The 19,901-nt window shown below is 37.6% G+C and overlaps 1 protein-coding gene across 16 annotated transcripts in view; it reads right to left on the bottom strand.

The window, feature by feature from the left end:
- The window catches only part of LOC122549183 (protein MTSS 1-like), a 188,343-nt gene that overhangs the window by 150,845 nt on the left and 17,597 nt on the right, over positions 1-19,901 (bottom strand). For all 16 annotated transcript variants that reach the window (XM_043688552.1, XM_043688551.1, XM_043688559.1 and 13 more), the window contains exons 2-3: positions 12,385-12,446; positions 6,407-6,480 (exon numbers count right to left, since the gene is read on the bottom strand). In XM_043688552.1, the coding sequence (XP_043544487.1) occupies positions 6,407-6,480; positions 12,385-12,446 (136 nt within the window). The remainder of the gene's footprint in view (positions 1-6,406; positions 6,481-12,384; positions 12,447-19,901) is intronic.

The raw sequence follows: 19,901 nt of genomic DNA, 5'->3' as shown, positions 1-19,901 counted from the left end.
TTTGACTTGTCTTAGGCTGGATGTGTAGTCCCAGTCGAAATGGGGTCCTTCCTCATCTGTGTGTAAGGATATTAGTGAGAGAGGGTCATGTTGTTTTGTAGCTCGTTGATGTTCATGTTTTCTGGTGGCTAGTTTTCTGCCTGCTTGTCCAATATAGTGTTTGTTACAGTCTTGCACGGGGGGTTTGTGGGCTACCATGATGCCAAGGGGTCTGAGTAGTTTGGCAGTCATTTGTGAGATGTCTTTGATGTAGGGGAGAGTGGCTAGGGTTTCTGGATGTGTTTAGTCTACTTGTTTTGGTTTGTTGCTGAGAAATCTGCTGAGAAATGAGTTACAAATCTTCTCAAAACTCACTAAAAAAGTCCTTGCTTCTATATCTATGCTGGACTCTACTGATAAAGCCCAGAATGACATATGCATTACTGACCATCTTCTCAATCTATCCTTCAATGGTTTATATTCTTTAAACACCCAGATCCCTCTGTACCTGCCCTCATTATCAATAGACAAGCTATAATCAAGATCTAAACGCAAGTGCCCATTCAACAAAAATAATTTGCTCTCCAAGTTAAGTGAAGCAGGTAAAGCCAATTCACTATTCCTCTCAAATTTGCTTAAGGTGCTAACGGACGCCCTTCTAATCTGGTTGTAGTCATTATAATGATGGAGCTTGATAAAAAAATTCCAGAAACATGACCCAGTACCAGTCATGGAACAGCAATAAATGTCCACACTAGGATGGTGCACATTTGATTAGGACATTGCAGCTGGCAGTGTTCTTATGACATTATTTCTAGACCTCAGTGGTAAAGGTCACAAGGAATGTGCTAAATATAGCTTGGTGAATTATAGCAGTGTATTCTGGGAATACTACATTGAAAGCCAAAGAAGCAAACTGTTTTATCATGTGTGATGTAAAAGGTGTTGCAGCTGCACTCATCTAGAGTGGGACTACACAACCAGCCAAAGACAAGTCAAACAGAGACAAGCATCTTGAGCTGGTGTAACCACGATGGTAAACAATGACAAAAGGTAAATCAGTGAGGAAAGATACTGACCGAAAAGATCATTAAATAGAATCAGTGTAGGTAGACATTAGAAGCAGCAAAGTTTAGAGAACACCTGATGGGATTCAGTTATGGACACCTTCCTCCCCCCCCAAATGATCATACTGTCGAACACAGCCTTATAGAATGTGCAAAAACGGTGATAATCTAAAAATGATTGGGGTACTTTCATTTTCAGATAAACAGTAAAACTGGGAAAGATGGTCTTGAAGCAAAATGTAAAATACTTCTGTGACAGTTGCATGAAGCAATACCGTGTGGACTCAAATAGAGATAAAGCTTTTTAATATCTAGTCTTGTGTAATGAGGCAAAGTTAATGAGTAATCTCACTGTAAACATTCCATCGGGAATTGGTCATCATGATGCAATTGAATTAATGTTGAGATTGAAAGCAACATATTTCGATCATAAACAAGCATCTTAAACAAATCCAGTTACATGGGTTCGAGGAGAGAACTAGTTATGTTTGACTGATTAAACAGATTAATAGATATGACTATGAATTAACAGTAGGGAAAACAATTAAAGAAATTATTCAAAATATTCACCAAAAATATATTCCATTGGGACACAAAATCTCAGCTCAAAGATCCATCTGTGGCTTACTGTGGAAATTAAGCACAGTATTAGCTTTAAAGAAGAGGCTTATAAAGGTTTCTAAGAATAGCAGCAAGCCTGAGTATTAAGAATGAAACTTGAAGGGCCATCAAAAGTCTAATAAAATGCAACAGCAAACTAATAAGGAATACAAATTCAGTCTGCAAGAGCTTTTTACAAGCATATGAAAAGGAAAGGGGTAACTAAAGCAAATGTTGGTCCCTTTGAAACAAAAGCAGGAGAAGTTATTACGAGGTATTAGGAAATGGCAGACACTGAACAAATAAAACTCAGATTTCAGAAATGGAGGTTAACATAGTTGCTAAAATATGAGGAAATCAAGAAAATTATCCTACACAGAAAATATTACTATAAAAATTTAGGTGAGTAAAATCTGATAAACTGTCAGGACCATCAGCTTACACTTGAATAAAGAAAGTGGGAGAGAATCCTCTGGCCAGGATTTTCTAGACTTCCTTAGATTCTGGCATGGTCCCAAATGAATTGAAAAGTAGCAAAGACTACATCATTAATCATGAAAATAAGCTGATAGAAAATAGGCCAGTTAGCCTGACGTCAGTCACTGGAAAATGCTGAAATATATTACTAAGGAAGTCTTAATAATGCATTTAGAAAATCACAGCATGATCAAAATCAACAGGGGATTATGCAAGAGAAATAGTAATTGATAAGGTGCATAGTACATATCATATACCTGGGATTTTCAAAAGGCATTAGAAATGGTCAATTGGCAAGGGCTCATAGAATCGAAGGTAATATACTAACATGAAGGAGGATTGGTTAATGAACGGCAAATAAAGAGTATGTATGAAAGGGACATTGGCAAGTTGATAGACTATGGTTATTGAAAAGTGTTGCAAGAGCAGTGCTGGGGCTTCAGCTATTTCAAACCTTATTAATGATTTAGACAGAGAAAAGGCAATGTACCTAAGTTGGAGACAAAAGTGTTCGTGGAAGTGTTAGTTGAGAGGAGGACAGAGGCAACAAAGAGATGTGAACAGTTTTAGGTGAGTGGGTAACAAGTGGGTAACAAGTATATCACATGAGGAAATCGGAGGTTCTTTGGCTGTCAAAATAAAAGCAGATTTTATTTTACAAAAGCACGACACTTGTAAGTGCTAATGTTCAAGGAGACAAGTGTGCTTGCACAAGAAACCCAAAGGTAGCTTGCGATAGGACTGAATTTTTTTTTCAATAATTAATTACTGACTTCAGTCAGAGAAAAAAAATTGTATTATGTTTAATTATGATCAGTCATAAAACAATTATTTCTCCGGGACAAAAGCCATATAGTATCATGGTAACGGATATATTTCTCATTTAAGTACAATTCTTTTTCAGAAAGATGGTTGAGAATGAAATTATAATGACTGTCTAAAATCAGTGTGCATTATAGAGCACAGAGAGAAAGTCTGAAGGGTTCCACCTGAAGAATGTCTTTGGAACTTCAGACAGCAACACTTCAAAAAGAGAGATGCCAAAAAACTGAACTGTGATCTCCTGCGGGTTGTATACCAGACTACAGGTTGAAAAAGAGACAGTTCCAAGTGAAAAACATATTTGTATTTTACCCTTCCAAAAATACACAAGAGATACTGTTTAAAAACTAACTGAAACCCTAACCTGTCATGCTGAAGTGTTGGTATGCTCGTGTGCTAACTTGTCACTTGAGATGCACAGTGCAGATATGTGCTGTGAACACACACAGCTGAGAACTTACACTAAATATCTCTACAGATGCAGTTGAAAGAAAAATTCTCTCTGATTGCTAAACACAAGTCATCAGCAAAGCCACTCTGTTAAAGGAAAATGGACAATCTCCTTTCAGATAATTGCAAAACCAAGACATTTCAAATAACTGCCAAAGTCAGTGCTACTGGAATCATCCACCTGAATGACCACAATGTTTCACAATCTATTCATAACAGAGAAGTCAAAGACTGATTTTTTTTTAAACCTTTACTTTCTGGGCTCACCTTTCATATGTAACCTGTGTGTGTGTCTCATGTTTTATTATCTTTTCTCACATTGTAGTAGCAAAATTTATATTCTTTCTTTCACTGAAGAAAGCCTGGTTTACATTGAGTCTTTTTAAAATATAAATATATTTAGGTTGGGAAGTCATATCCACTAGGAAGGGCTTATTTTTAAATTAATCTTGCTGTGATCAATGAAAAGAATGGCGAGTAAAGAAGTAGAACCAGTTCGTCCCTCCTCATCAAGCAGTATAAAACAACTGGGGGCTCTTGCCCGAGGAACAATATTATTTCCTCTCTGAAGGTTCATAGCCCTTTATAGAGTCATATCTTAGAGGTTTGCAGATGCTCCATTGTTGATTATATTTAAAGTTGGGATATGAGCAGATTTTATGCCTTTTAGGCATTTAAGGGATATAAAGAGCAGGCAGTAAAGTCAAAGTCCAAGATAAGAACACTAATATTGAATGACTGAGTAAACTTGACGGTATAGTCTACTCCTGTTCCAATCTAATCTTCAAATACCTGGTGAGCCATTCTTTTTAAAAGTATCCAGTCTATTTTCTGCTTTGTAGTCACACTGTTGACAGAGCTGGTTGAGTTAAGCTTCCGAACATTAGTGATTCCCAAAATGCTGATGGGGAGGACTTGGTTATTGAAGTTTGTACCTTACTGTGACTGCCAGACTCTTGCGATGGAACTGTAAAATGGTTCAAATAATGATATTATGTTGTCTTGTAAGTTAACACAGGCTGCTTTATTATTGAGGGGTTCTGAATGAAGCTGAACACTGTCAAAGTATCAGCAAATTGCTCCACTCCAGAGTACTAATAAAGCAGCTGAAAGAGAATAAACCTCTGGGAAACCTCTGCCATGTTATTCTGGGCCTCCAACAAATAGTGTCACAATTATAATCACTTTTATTTGTGTCACATAAGATGCTGGCAATGAAAAGTATTTTCCCTGACACCCAATGATCCAAGTTTCATTAGGACCCCATGGTATTTTAATGAGTCGAAAGTTACCTTGATATTAAGTCCAACTCCCCTCATCAGGCATTGAGGGCTTGCATCCTTGAATAGATCAAGTCTATGCTAAGACCAGGAGTCAACTGATACTGGCATAACTAAAACTGAGTACCAATAAGCAGGTATTGGAGTGTAGATGGTGTTTGACGTCATTATAACAACTCCAACACTCTACTGATTAAATTAGAGCTGGTGGCATGATAATTTAGCTGGTTTACATTAATCCTGTCTTTTGAGGATGGGACATAACTATTCTCCACACTTAATAAATACCAATATGATAACTCTGATAACTGCAAGTTTGTCTGGAGAGCGACAAGCTAATACATGGTCTTTAGTACTATAATTGGGACACTAACAGGGCGAACAGTGGCTGTGGTCAGTACAGTCACTTCTTAAACATTGAATTAAATTAATGCAATTTATTGGACATTTACTGCTATGACAGATGGCACTTTGAGAAAAGCTCAAACAAGATCATTCATTGATTTGTGTCATGAGCAAACAAATGTATTTCAACATAAACACCTTTTTCCATGTAGATCCACATAATTTCAACGTTATTTTTGCTACAAAATTAATATTTTTACATTTTTAAAGAAAGTAGCAACTACCATGTTGAATTTTTGTTTGGTTCTGTAGTTGAAGTCCAGATAGAAATTTAAATATCCTGTGCTCCTAGAAAAAATGAAAACGGCACACTGGTCTAAGAGTCAGCCCACATAATTGTTAGTATAAACAAATACCATCATTTCCCTTCTAATAACAGCATTAATCGCAATCATTTTCTACACCAACACAAAAGGATTATGCCAAGACTATTCCAACGCTAATATCATTGACTGCAGGTGCTTATCTAATGAGCTTTTCAATTCAGAAGAAAACAGGAAAGAATATAAAATAAATTTGGCTAAATATCTATTATTATGTACAAAATTAAAAGTTTTATGTCTGAGAATAAACTGATTTTGAAGGACATTTTACATCACAGTTTTCTGAATCAAATTGAGGTCAATAATTTCAGATCTGTTTGACCCCCATTTTGATTCTGTTTTACTGCTATGTGCTGGTCTGAACCTTACTGTTCACATTTTTGCTGCCAGTCAAGACTTCTCCATTATTGTGCCCTTCATTCTCACTCCAGTCAAATCTTTGCTCCTTTACTACAATCATTACCATTCCCTTTGCTTTAGGTTATGTTTGATATTTAACCTCTCCTGTTCTCAATTTTATCTCCACACATTTCCTTCATTCTTCCTTGCCTGTACACATATCCAACAACAGAAAACCTATGATATTTTGCCTTCCTTCAGTTCTAAAAGAGCCTTATTCTTCTAGAAACATTCACTTTCTTCCTCAGATGCTGCCAGACCCACAAAATATTTCAAGCATGTGTAATTTTATTTTAATAGTATAATTTATCTTTTTTTAATGATATTCTGAAGCACACCACAGTTATTCTATAAATGAGAAAATAATTCACACTATAATTGAGTAGTCAAGTAAAGCAGAAAGTAATTACACATGAAAAGCAGAATATTAAATTGTTATATTAGATGCCCCTTTAACTTTATAATTTAAAGGTTGATATTTGGCAATACCCAACAACTAAATTAATGCATTAAACAATGAAAGTATTACACAAAAGGAACCTAGCTGGAAAGCAAGACATCCAGTTAAAATCTGTGACGAGCTACTAAACAGAGAATTGCTTACCACGTGTGTTCGTAGCCATGTCTGCCACTTTCTGAAATGCATCCAAAAAGGCAGCAGCAGCCATCACTGTTGTCCTGAAACAGAAATAAAAACTATGAACACTAATTTATTAATTCTATTCTGTTTACTTTTAAATGAAAGTTCTATATCATATTAGGCACTACAGGTTGGATTTTCCTCTTTACTGCTGGGATACAGAGAATGATAAAATCCATCAAAAGAAATGGTGGAAGCACCATAATGACATAGCATCTACCTCATCAAATTCTTCAAATCAGTTCTGAAGAGTAATCCATCTAATCTTGCTTTAAAAGAGAGTTGCCAGTATGAGAAATGCTGGAAGCTCATTGCTGTTACATGTAATATCCACTCCTTGGTTTGCAGTTCAATGTCTAAGTATTTCTGTTCATGTTAGTAATGTCTTCAATCGGAAAGCAACCTGGAAGATCTATCTTTTAAGAATTTCTGCACTATTTCCCATATAATCCATACCACTCAGTCATACATAATTGATCATCCTAAACTGAAAGTTCAAATTAAAACTTGTCACCAAAACATAAAAATTGGTTCAAACAGCTGCCTCATAAATTGTAAATAATAATGATGTGTATTGTTCCAAGTATAAATCCTACAGGGGAAAAAAAGTGATGCGTTTGCTCAAAAATAAGATTAAGAACTGAGGTGAATAAATTATCTATCACACACCTCTGAAATTGGTGGGACTTTAACCTATGTAAGATTTTGCTTACAGGAGACTCATCAGATTGCTCCAACGAGAGTGAAATGCTCTCAAACTTACTCTAGCTGCACTTCTAACTAGAAAAGATCAAAAGATATATATACTACTAACTAAGCTCTACTTCTTGACTATGCTTACCAAGAATTCTGTTAAGAACATTATACAAGTTTAATTTATAATTTTTTTAGTGGCTTCAGAGTTCTTGAGAGCTTGGTGCTAAAGAGTCTGGAGGCCTTTGCACTTACTGGCATTTACATTTATTTGAGATCTTACAACGTTGAAGTGAAAAACTGGGGGTGAGTATTTCACTACATTAAAAATCTAGAGAAAAAAATGTTGTTGCTTAGTGACAGAGATCCAGTGACATACAGTGACAGAGCCCTCCAGAAAGTCAGTGTGCACGTGGGTATGTTAGAGTGTGGAGACTGTTCAACTATTTCAGAATAAATCTGGCAAAAACAATTGCTAGAAATGGAGGTTAGGGAATTTGTATTAGCTCTAACATTAATGAAATACTGAGTTTAGTTTACAGTTTGTTTTAGGTATCTTAGGATACCTGGGTGTTTGTAAAAATATTGCTGAGCAAAAAGGAACTGTAAATTTGAATCTTTTTCTAGTGTTTCTAATGAAGTTTTTCCAATTTGTTTGACTAGTGCAATATAGTTCAGCTTGTTCCTTTATTGGTATACTGGCTTCCACAGTTAAGATCTAACAAGTCAGGTTTCATTGTGAGATCTGACTTGTCCGGTATTAATGTCACCTAGGATTGTAACAATTACATGAATTATATATTTTCCCAGATAATAGTGGAATTGTTAAATAGGTTGCCTATTCATAAGACGAAAGGAAAATCATTTAATTGCTTCAAACAAGAGCCAAGACACATTTCTGATTGAGGCAGAAATCACTTCTTATAGCAACATGAAAGTGGATAACAATTAATCAGAAATAGAGTCATCCTCAGGATTTATTTCAATCATATAAAGAATCAGATAGAAACTTTCCAAATTTCTTTTCTTAGGTGGTCTGAATTTCTCAGCCATTTTCTCAATCCTCCCAGGAGATTATCCACTTTATTCAAAAGTAATGCAATGTAACCATTATTTGGGGCAGGCAAATTGGCTAATAGATCTTAACCTGTCAATTTTTTTAAGAATCCCTACAGTATGAAAACAGGCTCTTCAGCCCAACAAGTCCACACCCTCCGAAGAGTAACCCACCCAGATTCATTCCCCTACTACTCAACATTTACCCCAGATTACCTACATATCCCTGAACACAATGGGCAATTCAGCCAATTCACCTAACCTGCACATCTTTGGATTGTGGGAGGAAACCAGACCACCGGGAGGAAACCCACATCGACACAGGGAGAATGTGCAAACTTCAAACAAACAGTTGCTAGAAGCTGGAATCGAACCCAGATCCCTGGCGCTGTGAGGCAGCATTGCTAACCACCAATGCAACAAGTCAATATTTATTTTTCGCAGGAGACTTTCAAGGTGGTAGATTAAATTTCAATATGGTTATTTCCTGAAATAAAAGCATTTAAGATACAAATAACTATTCAAACTTTGATTTTTCACTAACCTATCTGAATGTCAAAAATCAGTTATGTGCCTAATACTAACAGAAATGAGTGTAAACAAATAGATTCCTTTACGTGTTAACTATACACGAAAACAGAATTAAACTGTTCTGAGATTCATTTAAACAGAGTAAAATCCAAACATTAGGTGATTCTTTTTGCAGTTTCCATGTGTTCTTCCAAATTCTCGCCAGTGTTCTCTAACTGAATCCTTGCCAAAAGGAGGATGAAGAGTTCCTGATTCAGTTATTTCCATTCAACTGAAATAGTTAACCAAAACTGAAGAATAAGATCTGTAAACTCTTTAGAATACCTAAAGTACTGCATAATAAGGGGAAAAATTTGTGCTCTTGATACATGCTCTCAATTAAGCATTTCAAGCCTTTGCAATTCGAAAACTTGTGCAAGTATTTAACAGTTGTGAATTTAAGATGAAGGCACATCCATATGACCATGTTAATTGCTTCGCAAACCAAGACACTACTGCTGACCAAATGGTGCAGACATCTCCTCCCTAAATAGCGTAGGATGCTGGAAATAGCAGCAATTGTGTCACAAATTGGCATACTTGGTAGAAGCAGCTTACACACTCGTGTTCGGATTGAAATCTATTTGTAAAAGTGATTAAACTTCCTTCAGAACCAATTTAAGACACTAGCAGACACTGGAGCAAGGAACTGAAAATTTGCTTCTCGATGGGCAATGATTTTATTCATTTTAAGTACAACTCGTCATGTGTTGAACCTGAGTGTCCATGCTTTGGGTCCATTCACACTTCGTGAATCCATCTGTTCATGAAAGAGACAAGATAAAAGACATACTTTTATGATATTCCGGTTATGGAAGGAGTTCAAAGAAGGTCTACCAGACTAATTCCTGGGAAGGCAGGACAGATGGAAACTGGATTGATTAGAGTCGTTGAGGAGGGCAATGTTCACTAGAGTTTAGAAGAATGAGGGAATATCTCATAGAAATATTCTAATAGGATTAGACAGAATAGATATGGGAAGAATGATCTTGATGACCAGGGAATTATGGATTACACGAATTATATATATTTTTCCAGATAATAGTGAATTTGTTAAATAGGTTGCCTTAATTGCTTCAAGCAAGAGCCAAGACATATTTCTCATTGTGGGGGAAGGGGGTTCACAGTCTAAGGAGAAAGGGTAGGTATTTTCTGACAGTAATGAAGAGGAATTTCTTCACCAGATAGTACAGATTCTGTGAAATTCTCTGTCACAGGAAACTGGTCAGACCAAAACATTGAAAACATTCAAAGAGGAGTAAGATATAGTTATTTGGACAAAAGGGAAAAGACAGGAACAGGATACTGAGCTCGATGATCAGCCATGATCATATTGAATGGTGCAGCAGGTTCAAAGGACTAAATGGTCTACTCCTGTTCCTATACTCCAAGAGCCATCTAAAAAGAGATGGGTATATAGTATACAGGTAGGAATTTGAGCCCATGTCCTTCACCCTTTTGTTCCAAGTGTAACGTTAAGGTTTGAACTTTCCCTTCCTGATAGTGGAAGTCTTTAAGCACGATATGTACAATGTTTTATTGGCCTAGAAAAACTTAGAAATCACAAAATTAATAGAATTGAGCAAAGAGCAGTTTGGGTCAAGCGTTCTCATATTCTCAAGCAGGTTGCTTCAAAATTGTGGACAGTGAGAATCCCTAAGAGGAGGAATGCAGTCTCACCTCCTTATTCCACATATTTCCAACCAAACAAGGTCTATCCATCCAGCTTAATTTCCCACATGAAATTCTGCAGTTTAGTAAGAATTGGGATTCAGAAGAGGAAGGCAGCCTCTTCTGCCATCCTCCTCTTCAAACTAAGAATACATTTTCCCTGACTGGAAATACATTCCCTTCATCCCCTACACACAATAACCAACCTTAACTTTTTGAAAGGGAGGAGCATTAACTGTTGCAAGGATCAGTTTATCCATTTTGCCTGGCAGACCTTTAATCCCAAATGATGCACTGTAAAACATTTGAAGTGATCTACTGGGCACCTGAAATATAGGTAAAATAAGTAAGCTTGAATACTTTACTTTCTACTTTTACAGGAAAATCTTGCAATTTTAGCCATGGTACCTGCAAAATATCCAGAAAGCATCCAGAATATGTTTAAAGCCACAAAGCTCACTGCTTTAGATAGTCCTTTATTGAAAGTGTATGTCAATTACATCTGTATAATGCTGCTTGTAAAGGAGTGGAAAAAAAAGACTGCACAAAAACAAAATCAAAAATTATTATATTTCAGGGATGCAACAGTGTTCTGAAAATCCTGATGCAATCTCAACACACTTAATATTTTATCATTGGTGTGACAGTAATTTTATATTCATATGGAGTTGAATAAATGAAGAAACAGAGTTAACTTTTCCTAGTCTTTGTTATCAAGTGTCAGCATCAAACACTCCATTCTGCATTGTTCCAAGCTGTGTATTAACAGAATCTACAAGGAGTTAAACATTTTATTCAGCAGTTTGAACGTTTCCAACTTCTATACATTGCACATTTACTATTGCAGTTGTATAACGGAACAGGCAATTTAATATGATTTTCAGCGGGTTCAGGTCCACTACAAATTTAATCAACAGTATCCAAACTTATTTTGTTTAGAGAACAGACAACCTGTTCAGCAAGACTTTGATTGATGCAATTCAGATTTGATGGAAAACATTGGTAATGCAGGTGAATGGACAGATATTAAACCATAACTGTCTTCAATCAAACAAGCACTTTTGAAGGAATAGATATTAAACAATAATGAGGAAACAAAAGGAACTGAATTAATTTCAGTTCTGCAGCATTCAACAATGCCTATTTTTTTAAAAAGAACTTGCAAATATTGGTAGAAATAAACCTTAATTTTGTGTTATTCAAATTTAGGTAAAGGTAAAGTTGCCATAATCCTACCAGACCATTCGGCTGCTGTCTCATTAGTGAGTGAGACAACTGGTGGTGATTAAACCTGAGGGTCTCCACTCCTCAGGTGATGGGAGAAGTTGAGAAAGACAGGACTTCATGGTAACCTCAGTAAGTACAGGAAGTGAACCAATGCTGTTAGCATCACTCTACACCACAAACCAGCCATCCAGCCAACTGAGCTAGCCAACCACTACTTTATTCAAATTTAAAGTAGCAGTTAAAGTAAATTACAAAGCCCCTATATTTCAATTACATAAAAATAATTTAAACAATGAAAAATTATAGTAGTTTTTCCTTTATTAAATATATTCAGAAGGGTTTTTATGCCATGGTGCTTGTTATATTCTAATCAATTTTATGTAGCTCACCACAATTTCAAGAAAATAAAAAATCAGTCTTCATGACTGCGATTTGCATCTTCAGCTTTTTAGAGCATCATCCATACTGCAGGTTTGAGCCACACAACACTCAGAATCTAGCAAATTCAAGGCTAGTAACTTGACAGGCTGTATTTTGACAACATGAAGGTCTTAAAGGATCGACTGGTAGCATCAGAATTCTAAACAGTTTTTTAAAAAACATTTTATTGGGCAAATTTCCCTTTATCCCCTCAAGTGTCTTTGAATTCAAATCAGAACTTACACCATCAAATTACCAGTTTCTAACTATTAGTCCAGAAGTTTTTTTTTTTAATGTTGGCTTACCTGAGTTGGGACTGCAGTTTACCTGCTTTGTTAATAAAATCTTCCCAGATCGGGTAGCTCCCCTGTGGAAAGAAAGAAAATAGTGTAAAACACAGTATTTTATGACACCTGCTAATTTTTGTATCATGTATAAAATAATGAACTTAAAGTTCTGCTATCCACTTGCTTCAAAACTCTTTGGATGTGGAGTCAGCCATTTTGGACTGAGATGTGGAACTGCTTTTTCAATCAAAGGGTATGCATCTGTGGAATTCTCTATCATAGAAGACTGTGGAGATATTCACTGAATGAATTAGAGAAACATATCTTTTTAGATTTTAAAAGCATCAAGGGGGATGGAGAGAAAGCAGGAATATGACATTGAGTAACAGAGGTCTGTGCCAATTGAAAACAACTACCTATTCTCATCCACTTTCCAGCATTTGGCATGTCACTTTCTATGGCTTGGCATCACAAATGTACATCTAAATACTTCTTAAATATTATGAGGATTTCTATCTCCATATTCTGACGGGCAGAGAGTTTCAGCTTCTCACCAATCTCCAAGTAAAAAAAAATTCCTCACCTCCTGTAAACCTCCTGGCTGCTTCCATTAATTCAATGACCCAAGTCATGATCCATCATTTTCTCTACGAAGGAGTAAGTTCCTTCCTGTCCACTCTGTCTATGCCCCTCAGTTTTATACACCTCAATCATTTCCCTGCTCAATCTCTTCCACTGCAAGGAAGACAACACCTGCTTATCCAATGTCTCTTCATTACTAAAACTCTTCACAGTGTCATACAGTGTGGAAATCCACACCAATGTTCCCAAACCAAACTAGCTCCACTTGCATGTGATTGGCCCATATCCCTCCAAACCTTGCCTATTCATGTACCGACCCAAATGTCTCTTAAATGCTTTAACTGTAACTACATCCACCAATTCTTCTGGCTTCATTCCACACATGAACCACTCTTTATAAAAGTTTTCTCCTCTCACTTCAAAAATATGCCCCCTAGTTTTGAAATTTCCCCACTCTAGGGAAAAGACCCTTGCTATTCACGTTATTTATGCCCCTCAATTTTATGAACCTCAATAAGGTCACCCTCAACCTCCTTTGCTCCAGTGAAAACAGTCCCTGTGTATTTTTAAAAGTCTAATACTTCATTCCCAGCAACAATCTGATAAATATTTTCTGCAGCGTTTCTAATTTGATAATATTCTTCCTATAATGTGAATTCCAGAACTGCATACAATATTCTCATTATGGCCTAACCAAATTTTTACATGGTTCCAGAATTTACCTCCTTGCTCTGAAACACTACATCTTAGTCTAGTATCCCATTAACCAACAAGGGTTGGTTAGCTCAGTTGGCTGGGTTACTGGTTTGTAGTATATAATTCCACCAAAAGCATGGTTTCAATTCCAGCTGAGATTACCATGAAGAACTTTCTTTCTCAACTTCTCCCCTCACCGGTGGCTTGGTGACACTCTGGTAAAACTACCACCTGTCATAACGTTCTAATGACAGAGCAGCCATCTGGTTTGATAAAACAATGGTGATTTTACCATTTATCTCATACACCTGCTTAGTCACTTTATCTACCAATACCACAACATAAAGGGGCCAGTGGACATGCACACCAAGATCCTCTGTTTCTCAGGTTACTACTGTTGATTATGTATTCCCTTGTCGTGTCTGTGCTACCTAAGTGTATCACCTCACGCTTATCCAAACTAAATTCCATTTGCCACTGATCAGCCCATCAGACTAGTCTGTCTATATCCTCCTGTAATTGAAGGCAATCCTCCTCACTATTTAACCAATTTCCATATTGGCTGCAAACTTATTGATCTAAATTATTTATATATACCACAAACAGCAAATGCTCCAACAGTGATGCTGCGGAACCCCAGTGAACACGGTCGAGCATCACCCTCTCATTGCTGTCACTCAGCCAATACTGGATCCAATGAACCAAATCTTCTTGGATCCCATGGGTTCTTAGCTTGACTATTAGTCAATGCAGGATCTTATCAAAAGCCTTGCTGAAGTCTAAATAGTCCAAGCATTGCCCTCATCTACACACCTGGTCATATGTTTGACAAATTCAACCAAGTTGGTCAACCTTTATCAAAACCGCACTGTTTGTTCCTGATTAATCCCTGCCTCTCCAAGTACTGATTAATTCTGTCCCTCAGAATTGCTTCCAATAGTTCCTTCTCCATTGAGGTTAGACTGGCTAACCTGTAGTTTCCTGGTTTATCCTTTGCTTCTTTCTTCGATAAACGTACCACATTGGCTATCCTCCTGTCCTTTGGCATCTCTCCTGTGACCAAAGAGGAACTGAAAATTATTCCCAGTGCTCTGGCTATTTCTGCCCTTGCGTCATTCAACAGCCTGGGATACAATGCATCCAGCCCTGGAGATTGATACACTCTTGAGCTGGCATTCAAAACCTCTTCTCTATTTATGCAAATTTCTTTCCAGTACATCATGGTCTTCTCCCTGATTTCTACCCCCAGATCATCTCTTTCACCAGTGAACACTGTCACACAGTATTCATACAGAACCTCACTTACGTCCTCTGGCTCCACACACTAATTACATAATGGTTCTTAAAGGATCCTGCTCTTTCCATAGTTATTGTTTTACCCTTGATTTATTTCTAAACTTACTTAGGACTTTTCTTTATTTTGTTCTTTCATGCCTCTTTTTTTGTTCTCCAAATTTTGTTTTTTATGTTTCCCCTAAAGGGCTTCTGCTGTTTTCAGCCCTCAGTAGCTGCTATAAGCCCACCTTTCTGTCTTTATCAAATCAATGTACATACCTTGATATCCAGGGTTCATCAAATTCACTGGTCTCACCTTGGTCTTCAATGGAACATGACTACATAGGACTTGCCCTAATCTCTTCTTGAATGTGACCCAAAGCTCTTACATAAATTTACAAAAAATATGTAAATTGGCCTTTCCCCATTATAGAACCTGAATTTAGGTATATCCTTGTCCTTTTCTATTACGATCTTGAATCTAACAGACTATGGTCGCTGTCTGCAAAATGTTACCCCACTTACCCAGCTCAATATTATAGAATCATAGACATCATCTTCTCACATTTTAATCTGTGCCCTCAACTCATCTGCTTTGTTAGTCAGAATCTTCACATTAAAATAAATACCCACCAACCTTGCCAAGCTCCCTTGTGCCTCAAATGGCCTTTACATTTTATGCCTTCTTGAGATTGGGGATAAGCCATGATTAAATTGAATTTACAGCTGGCTCCAAGGCCATATGGCTTACTCCTGCTTATCCATCTATGACGCTTTTTCTATATTTTCTACCCAAACGTACTTTTGGTTAACTTAAATCATTTCATGCAACCTGAGGGAGTAAACGGTCGTCTTTAAAGACTAGGTTATTTCCATTTAGCTCTAAGTGACCATGCAAATTACTGTCCACCGTATAACTAATTGAAAATTTGGTCATGCTCTATATTGGTAATCCTTTTTGAGATTACCTTGCACACATTTCACTTTTGAGCCAAGATACCATTCGGCTTTGAAATTATCTTTCTGTACCAAGCACTGGTATGTGGTGATTATATAGACCTTAAAAATCTGTGATCTTTCACAGATCCTAGCTTCGTATCAATGAATTGATTTCTTAAACAAAAAATGTATATCCAGCGAGTTCACACAAAATCTGTGACACAAAATGCTGTCTTGCAGATTAATGTAATTGATTAATCTGTTGATGCATTCGTTGCCAGGACCCAGTGCTAATTCAGGATCATCGTTATATTACATAACTGACATAATCAGAGCAGACTTCAGCTTATTTCTTCAACTTATTCCTGAGAATTAAAATGTGTTTACCATTCATCAGAAAGTTGTTATTCAAAAAATTGAGCCATATAAAATATTGTGTCAGAAATAACAATGATCATATCATTTGAATTAAGCAACTTTTAATTCAAAAGGATAGGCTTTATTCACTAGTCAGCCATTAAATCACCCAACAGGCACAGTCATTTAAATTGCCAGTTGGTGGATGGCAGAAACGATAAGCACTTACAAGTAGCATAAATCACCAAAGAACATGCTCCTGTTATGTATAGATCAAGTAGCAGCTGAGCAGTAATTATCATTGATGCTTTTCAGAATTTTTGCTACAGCAAGCTTAATAATGTTTATTGTCGTGTTCATCATCAATGCCTCCTTTAATCCTGTGCATCAGCAAAACCATTGAACAGCAGTCAGAACACGCAAGATGTCTTTATGGAATGTTACATTGGTTGGAGATATGTGAGCATACAATTACAGCTCATTCTGAATATCCAATTTACATGGAACTCAAATGCTCATACAGTCATAAAGCCATACAGCATGGAAACAGACCCTTCGGTTCAACTCATCCATACTGACCAGGTTTCCCAAACTAAATTGGCACCATTTGCCGGTGCTTGGCCCATATACCCTCTAAATAACTCTTTAGAATATTGTAATTGTAACTGCATCTACTACTTCCTTTGGCAGTTCATCCCATATACACATCATCTGTGAAAAAGTTGCCCTGGGTCCCTTTTAAATCTTTCCCCTAAAAAGGGGTGACAGTGGCTTAATGGTTAGCACTGTTGGTTCACAGTGCTGGGGTCCCAGGTTCAATTCTAGCCTTTGGCAACTGTCTGTCTGTGTGGAGTGTGCACATTCTCCCAGTGTCTCTATGTGGGTTTTCTCCAGGTGCTCTGGTTTCCTCCCACAGTCCAAAGATGTACAGGTTAAATGGATTAGCCTTGCTAAATTGCCTGTAGTGATCAGGGATGTGTAGGTGAGGTGGATTTGCTATTGGAAGCGCACAGTTATAGAATAGGGAGTTGAGTCTGGGTGGGATGCTCTTTTTGGAGTCAGTGTGGACCGTTTGGACCAAATGGCCTGTTTCCACACTGTAGGGATTCAATGAATATACCCTTTAGTTTTGATTCCCCACCTGGGGTAAAGGCCTTTGCTATTCACCTTATCTATGTCCTTCATGATTTTATTAACTTCTATAAAGGTCACACCTCAAACTCCTACGCTGCAAATGATAGTAAATTCAAGAGCAAACATTTAAAAATATAACATTGCAAATTTAAGACTATATTAAAAGCAACAGGTACAAAGGACTCAGGCCAAAACTTCACACCTTTTTTTTTCTCCATATTACAAGGCTAAGGCAGTATTAAGCTTTTATTAGTGCCAATAAGAATTCAACCATCTGAATTCCTTTGATCATGACAGCTAAAAAGTGTCTCTGGCCAGATCCATATAAGAAAGGGGATTCTTATACCACATGGTCAGTGTGCCGGAGACTTTAGCAGAGAGAGACAAAGGCTAAGTGAGTATACTTTTTGAAATTTGCATCAAAATGGGAATTCAGTGCAAAGGGGAGAAATGTTTTTGATAAGGTTTACTACAAGAAATAAATTTTCCAGAATGCGCTGAGAGTGGAAGGTGAAAAAAGGTATAAGCCAAGAGGCTGTTCCACACTGAGATCAGTGGGGGAGTGGCATCACAAACTTCAGCTTGATGCAAGTGCAGGGAAAATAGACTTGATTAGGGAGCTTAAAATAAAGGAACCTGCAAGTGAGTAGTGACTATAAGATGATAGAATTTACCCTGTGAATTGAGAGGGAGAAGCTGGAATCAGATGTAACTGAATTAAAATTGAGGAAAGGTAACTACAATGGCATGAGGAAGGAGTTGGCCAGAATCAATTGGAAGGGGAGGCTGGAAGAGAAGATGGTGAAGCACCAATGGCTGGAGTTTCTGGGGGCGATGCCACGAAGAAAGAAGCACACTAAGGGGAGGATGAGGTGATCATGACTGACAAGGCAAGTCAGGGACAGCATAAAACAAAAAGAAAAAACATGCAATGCATTGAAGACTAATGAGAAGCCAGAGGATTGGGAAGCCTCTAAAAACCAGCAGAGGGTAACAAAGAAAGCAATAAGGCAGGAACAGGTGAACTATGAAGTAAGCTAGCTAGTAATATAAAAGATTGCAAGAGTGTTTTTTAGATATATGAAAGGTAAGAGAAACAAGAGTGGACATTGGACCACTAGAAAATGAGGCTGGAGAAGCAGTGATAGGAAATAAATAATGACAGAGAAACTTAATAAGTACTTTGCAATAGATCTCGCATTGGAGACACGAGCAGCATACCAAAACTTCAAGAATGTTGGGGCAAAAGTGAGCATAGTATCTATCACTAAGAAGAAATTGCTGGGGAAGCTGCAAGGTCTGAAGGTGGATAAATCACCTAGATCACACAGCCCTAGAGTTCTGAATGAGGTAGTTGAGGAGATTGTAGAGGCATTTGTGGTGATCTTTCAGGTATCAATGGAGTCAGGGAAGGTCCCAGAGGACAGGATAATGGCCAATCTAAAACACCTTTTTAAGCTTTATTAAGGCTACAGGCCAGTTAGCCTGTCCTTAGGTAATATTTTACAGTCCAAAATGTGAGGTGCTGCATTATGGAAAGGCAACTCAGGGCAGGGCTTATACACTTAATGGTGAGGTTCTGAGGAGTGTTGCTGAACAAAGAGACCCTGGAGTGCAGATTCATAATTGCTTGAAAGTGGAGTCGCAGGTAGACAGGATAGTGAAGGTATTTGGTATGCTTGCCTTTATTGGTCAGTGCATTGAGTATAGGAATTGGGAGGTCATGTTGTGGCTGTCCAGGACATTGGTGATGCCACTATTGCTATACTCTGTTCAATTCTGATCTCTCTGCTATAGGAAGGACACTGTGAAATGTGAAAGGGTTCAAACAGATTTAAAAGGTTGTCGTCATGGTTGGAGGGTCTGACTTCAAAGGAGAGGCTGAATAGACTTGAGCTATTTTCCTGGCAGTGTCAGAGACTGAGGGTGACCTTGTAGAGATTTATCAAATCATGAGGGGCATTGATAGGGTGAATAGCCAAGGGACTTTTTTTCCCCAGGGTGGGTGAGTTCAGAACTAAAGGGCATAGGTTTAAGGTGAGAGAGAAAGAATTTAAAAGGGACCTAAGGAATAACTTTTTCACACAGAGGGTGGTGCTTGTGTGGAATGAGCTGTCAGAGGAAGTGGCGGAGACTGGTATAATTACAACATTTAAAAGACATCTGGATGAGTATATGAATAGGAATGGTTTAAGGAGGATATGGGCCAAATGGGACTAGAATTTATCTAGGATATGGTGTGGTCAGGTTAGAGCGAACTACAACTGTATTATTAAGGATGAGATTGTGGGGTACTTGAAAATAGGTAAAAACAATGACTGCAGATGCTGGGAACCAGAGTCTAGATTAGAGTGGTGCTGGAAAAGCACAGTTCAGGCAGCATCCCAGGAGCAGTAAAAATCGACATTTCGGGCAAAAGCCTTTCATCAGGAATACAGGCAGAGAGCCTGAGAGGAGAGTGGGGGTGGGGAGATAGTAGTATAGAGTACAATAGGTGAGTGGGGGAGGGGATGAAGGTGATAGGTCAGGGAGGAGAGGGTGGAGTGGATAGG

Source organism: Chiloscyllium plagiosum, chromosome 4 (genome assembly GCF_004010195.1).
Source record: "Chiloscyllium plagiosum isolate BGI_BamShark_2017 chromosome 4, ASM401019v2, whole genome shotgun sequence".
NCBI classification, from domain to species: Eukaryota; Metazoa; Chordata; class Chondrichthyes; order Orectolobiformes; family Hemiscylliidae; genus Chiloscyllium; species Chiloscyllium plagiosum.
The sequence above is the reverse complement of the archived record's forward strand: the minus strand, read 5'-3'. Positions and strand labels throughout refer to the sequence as shown.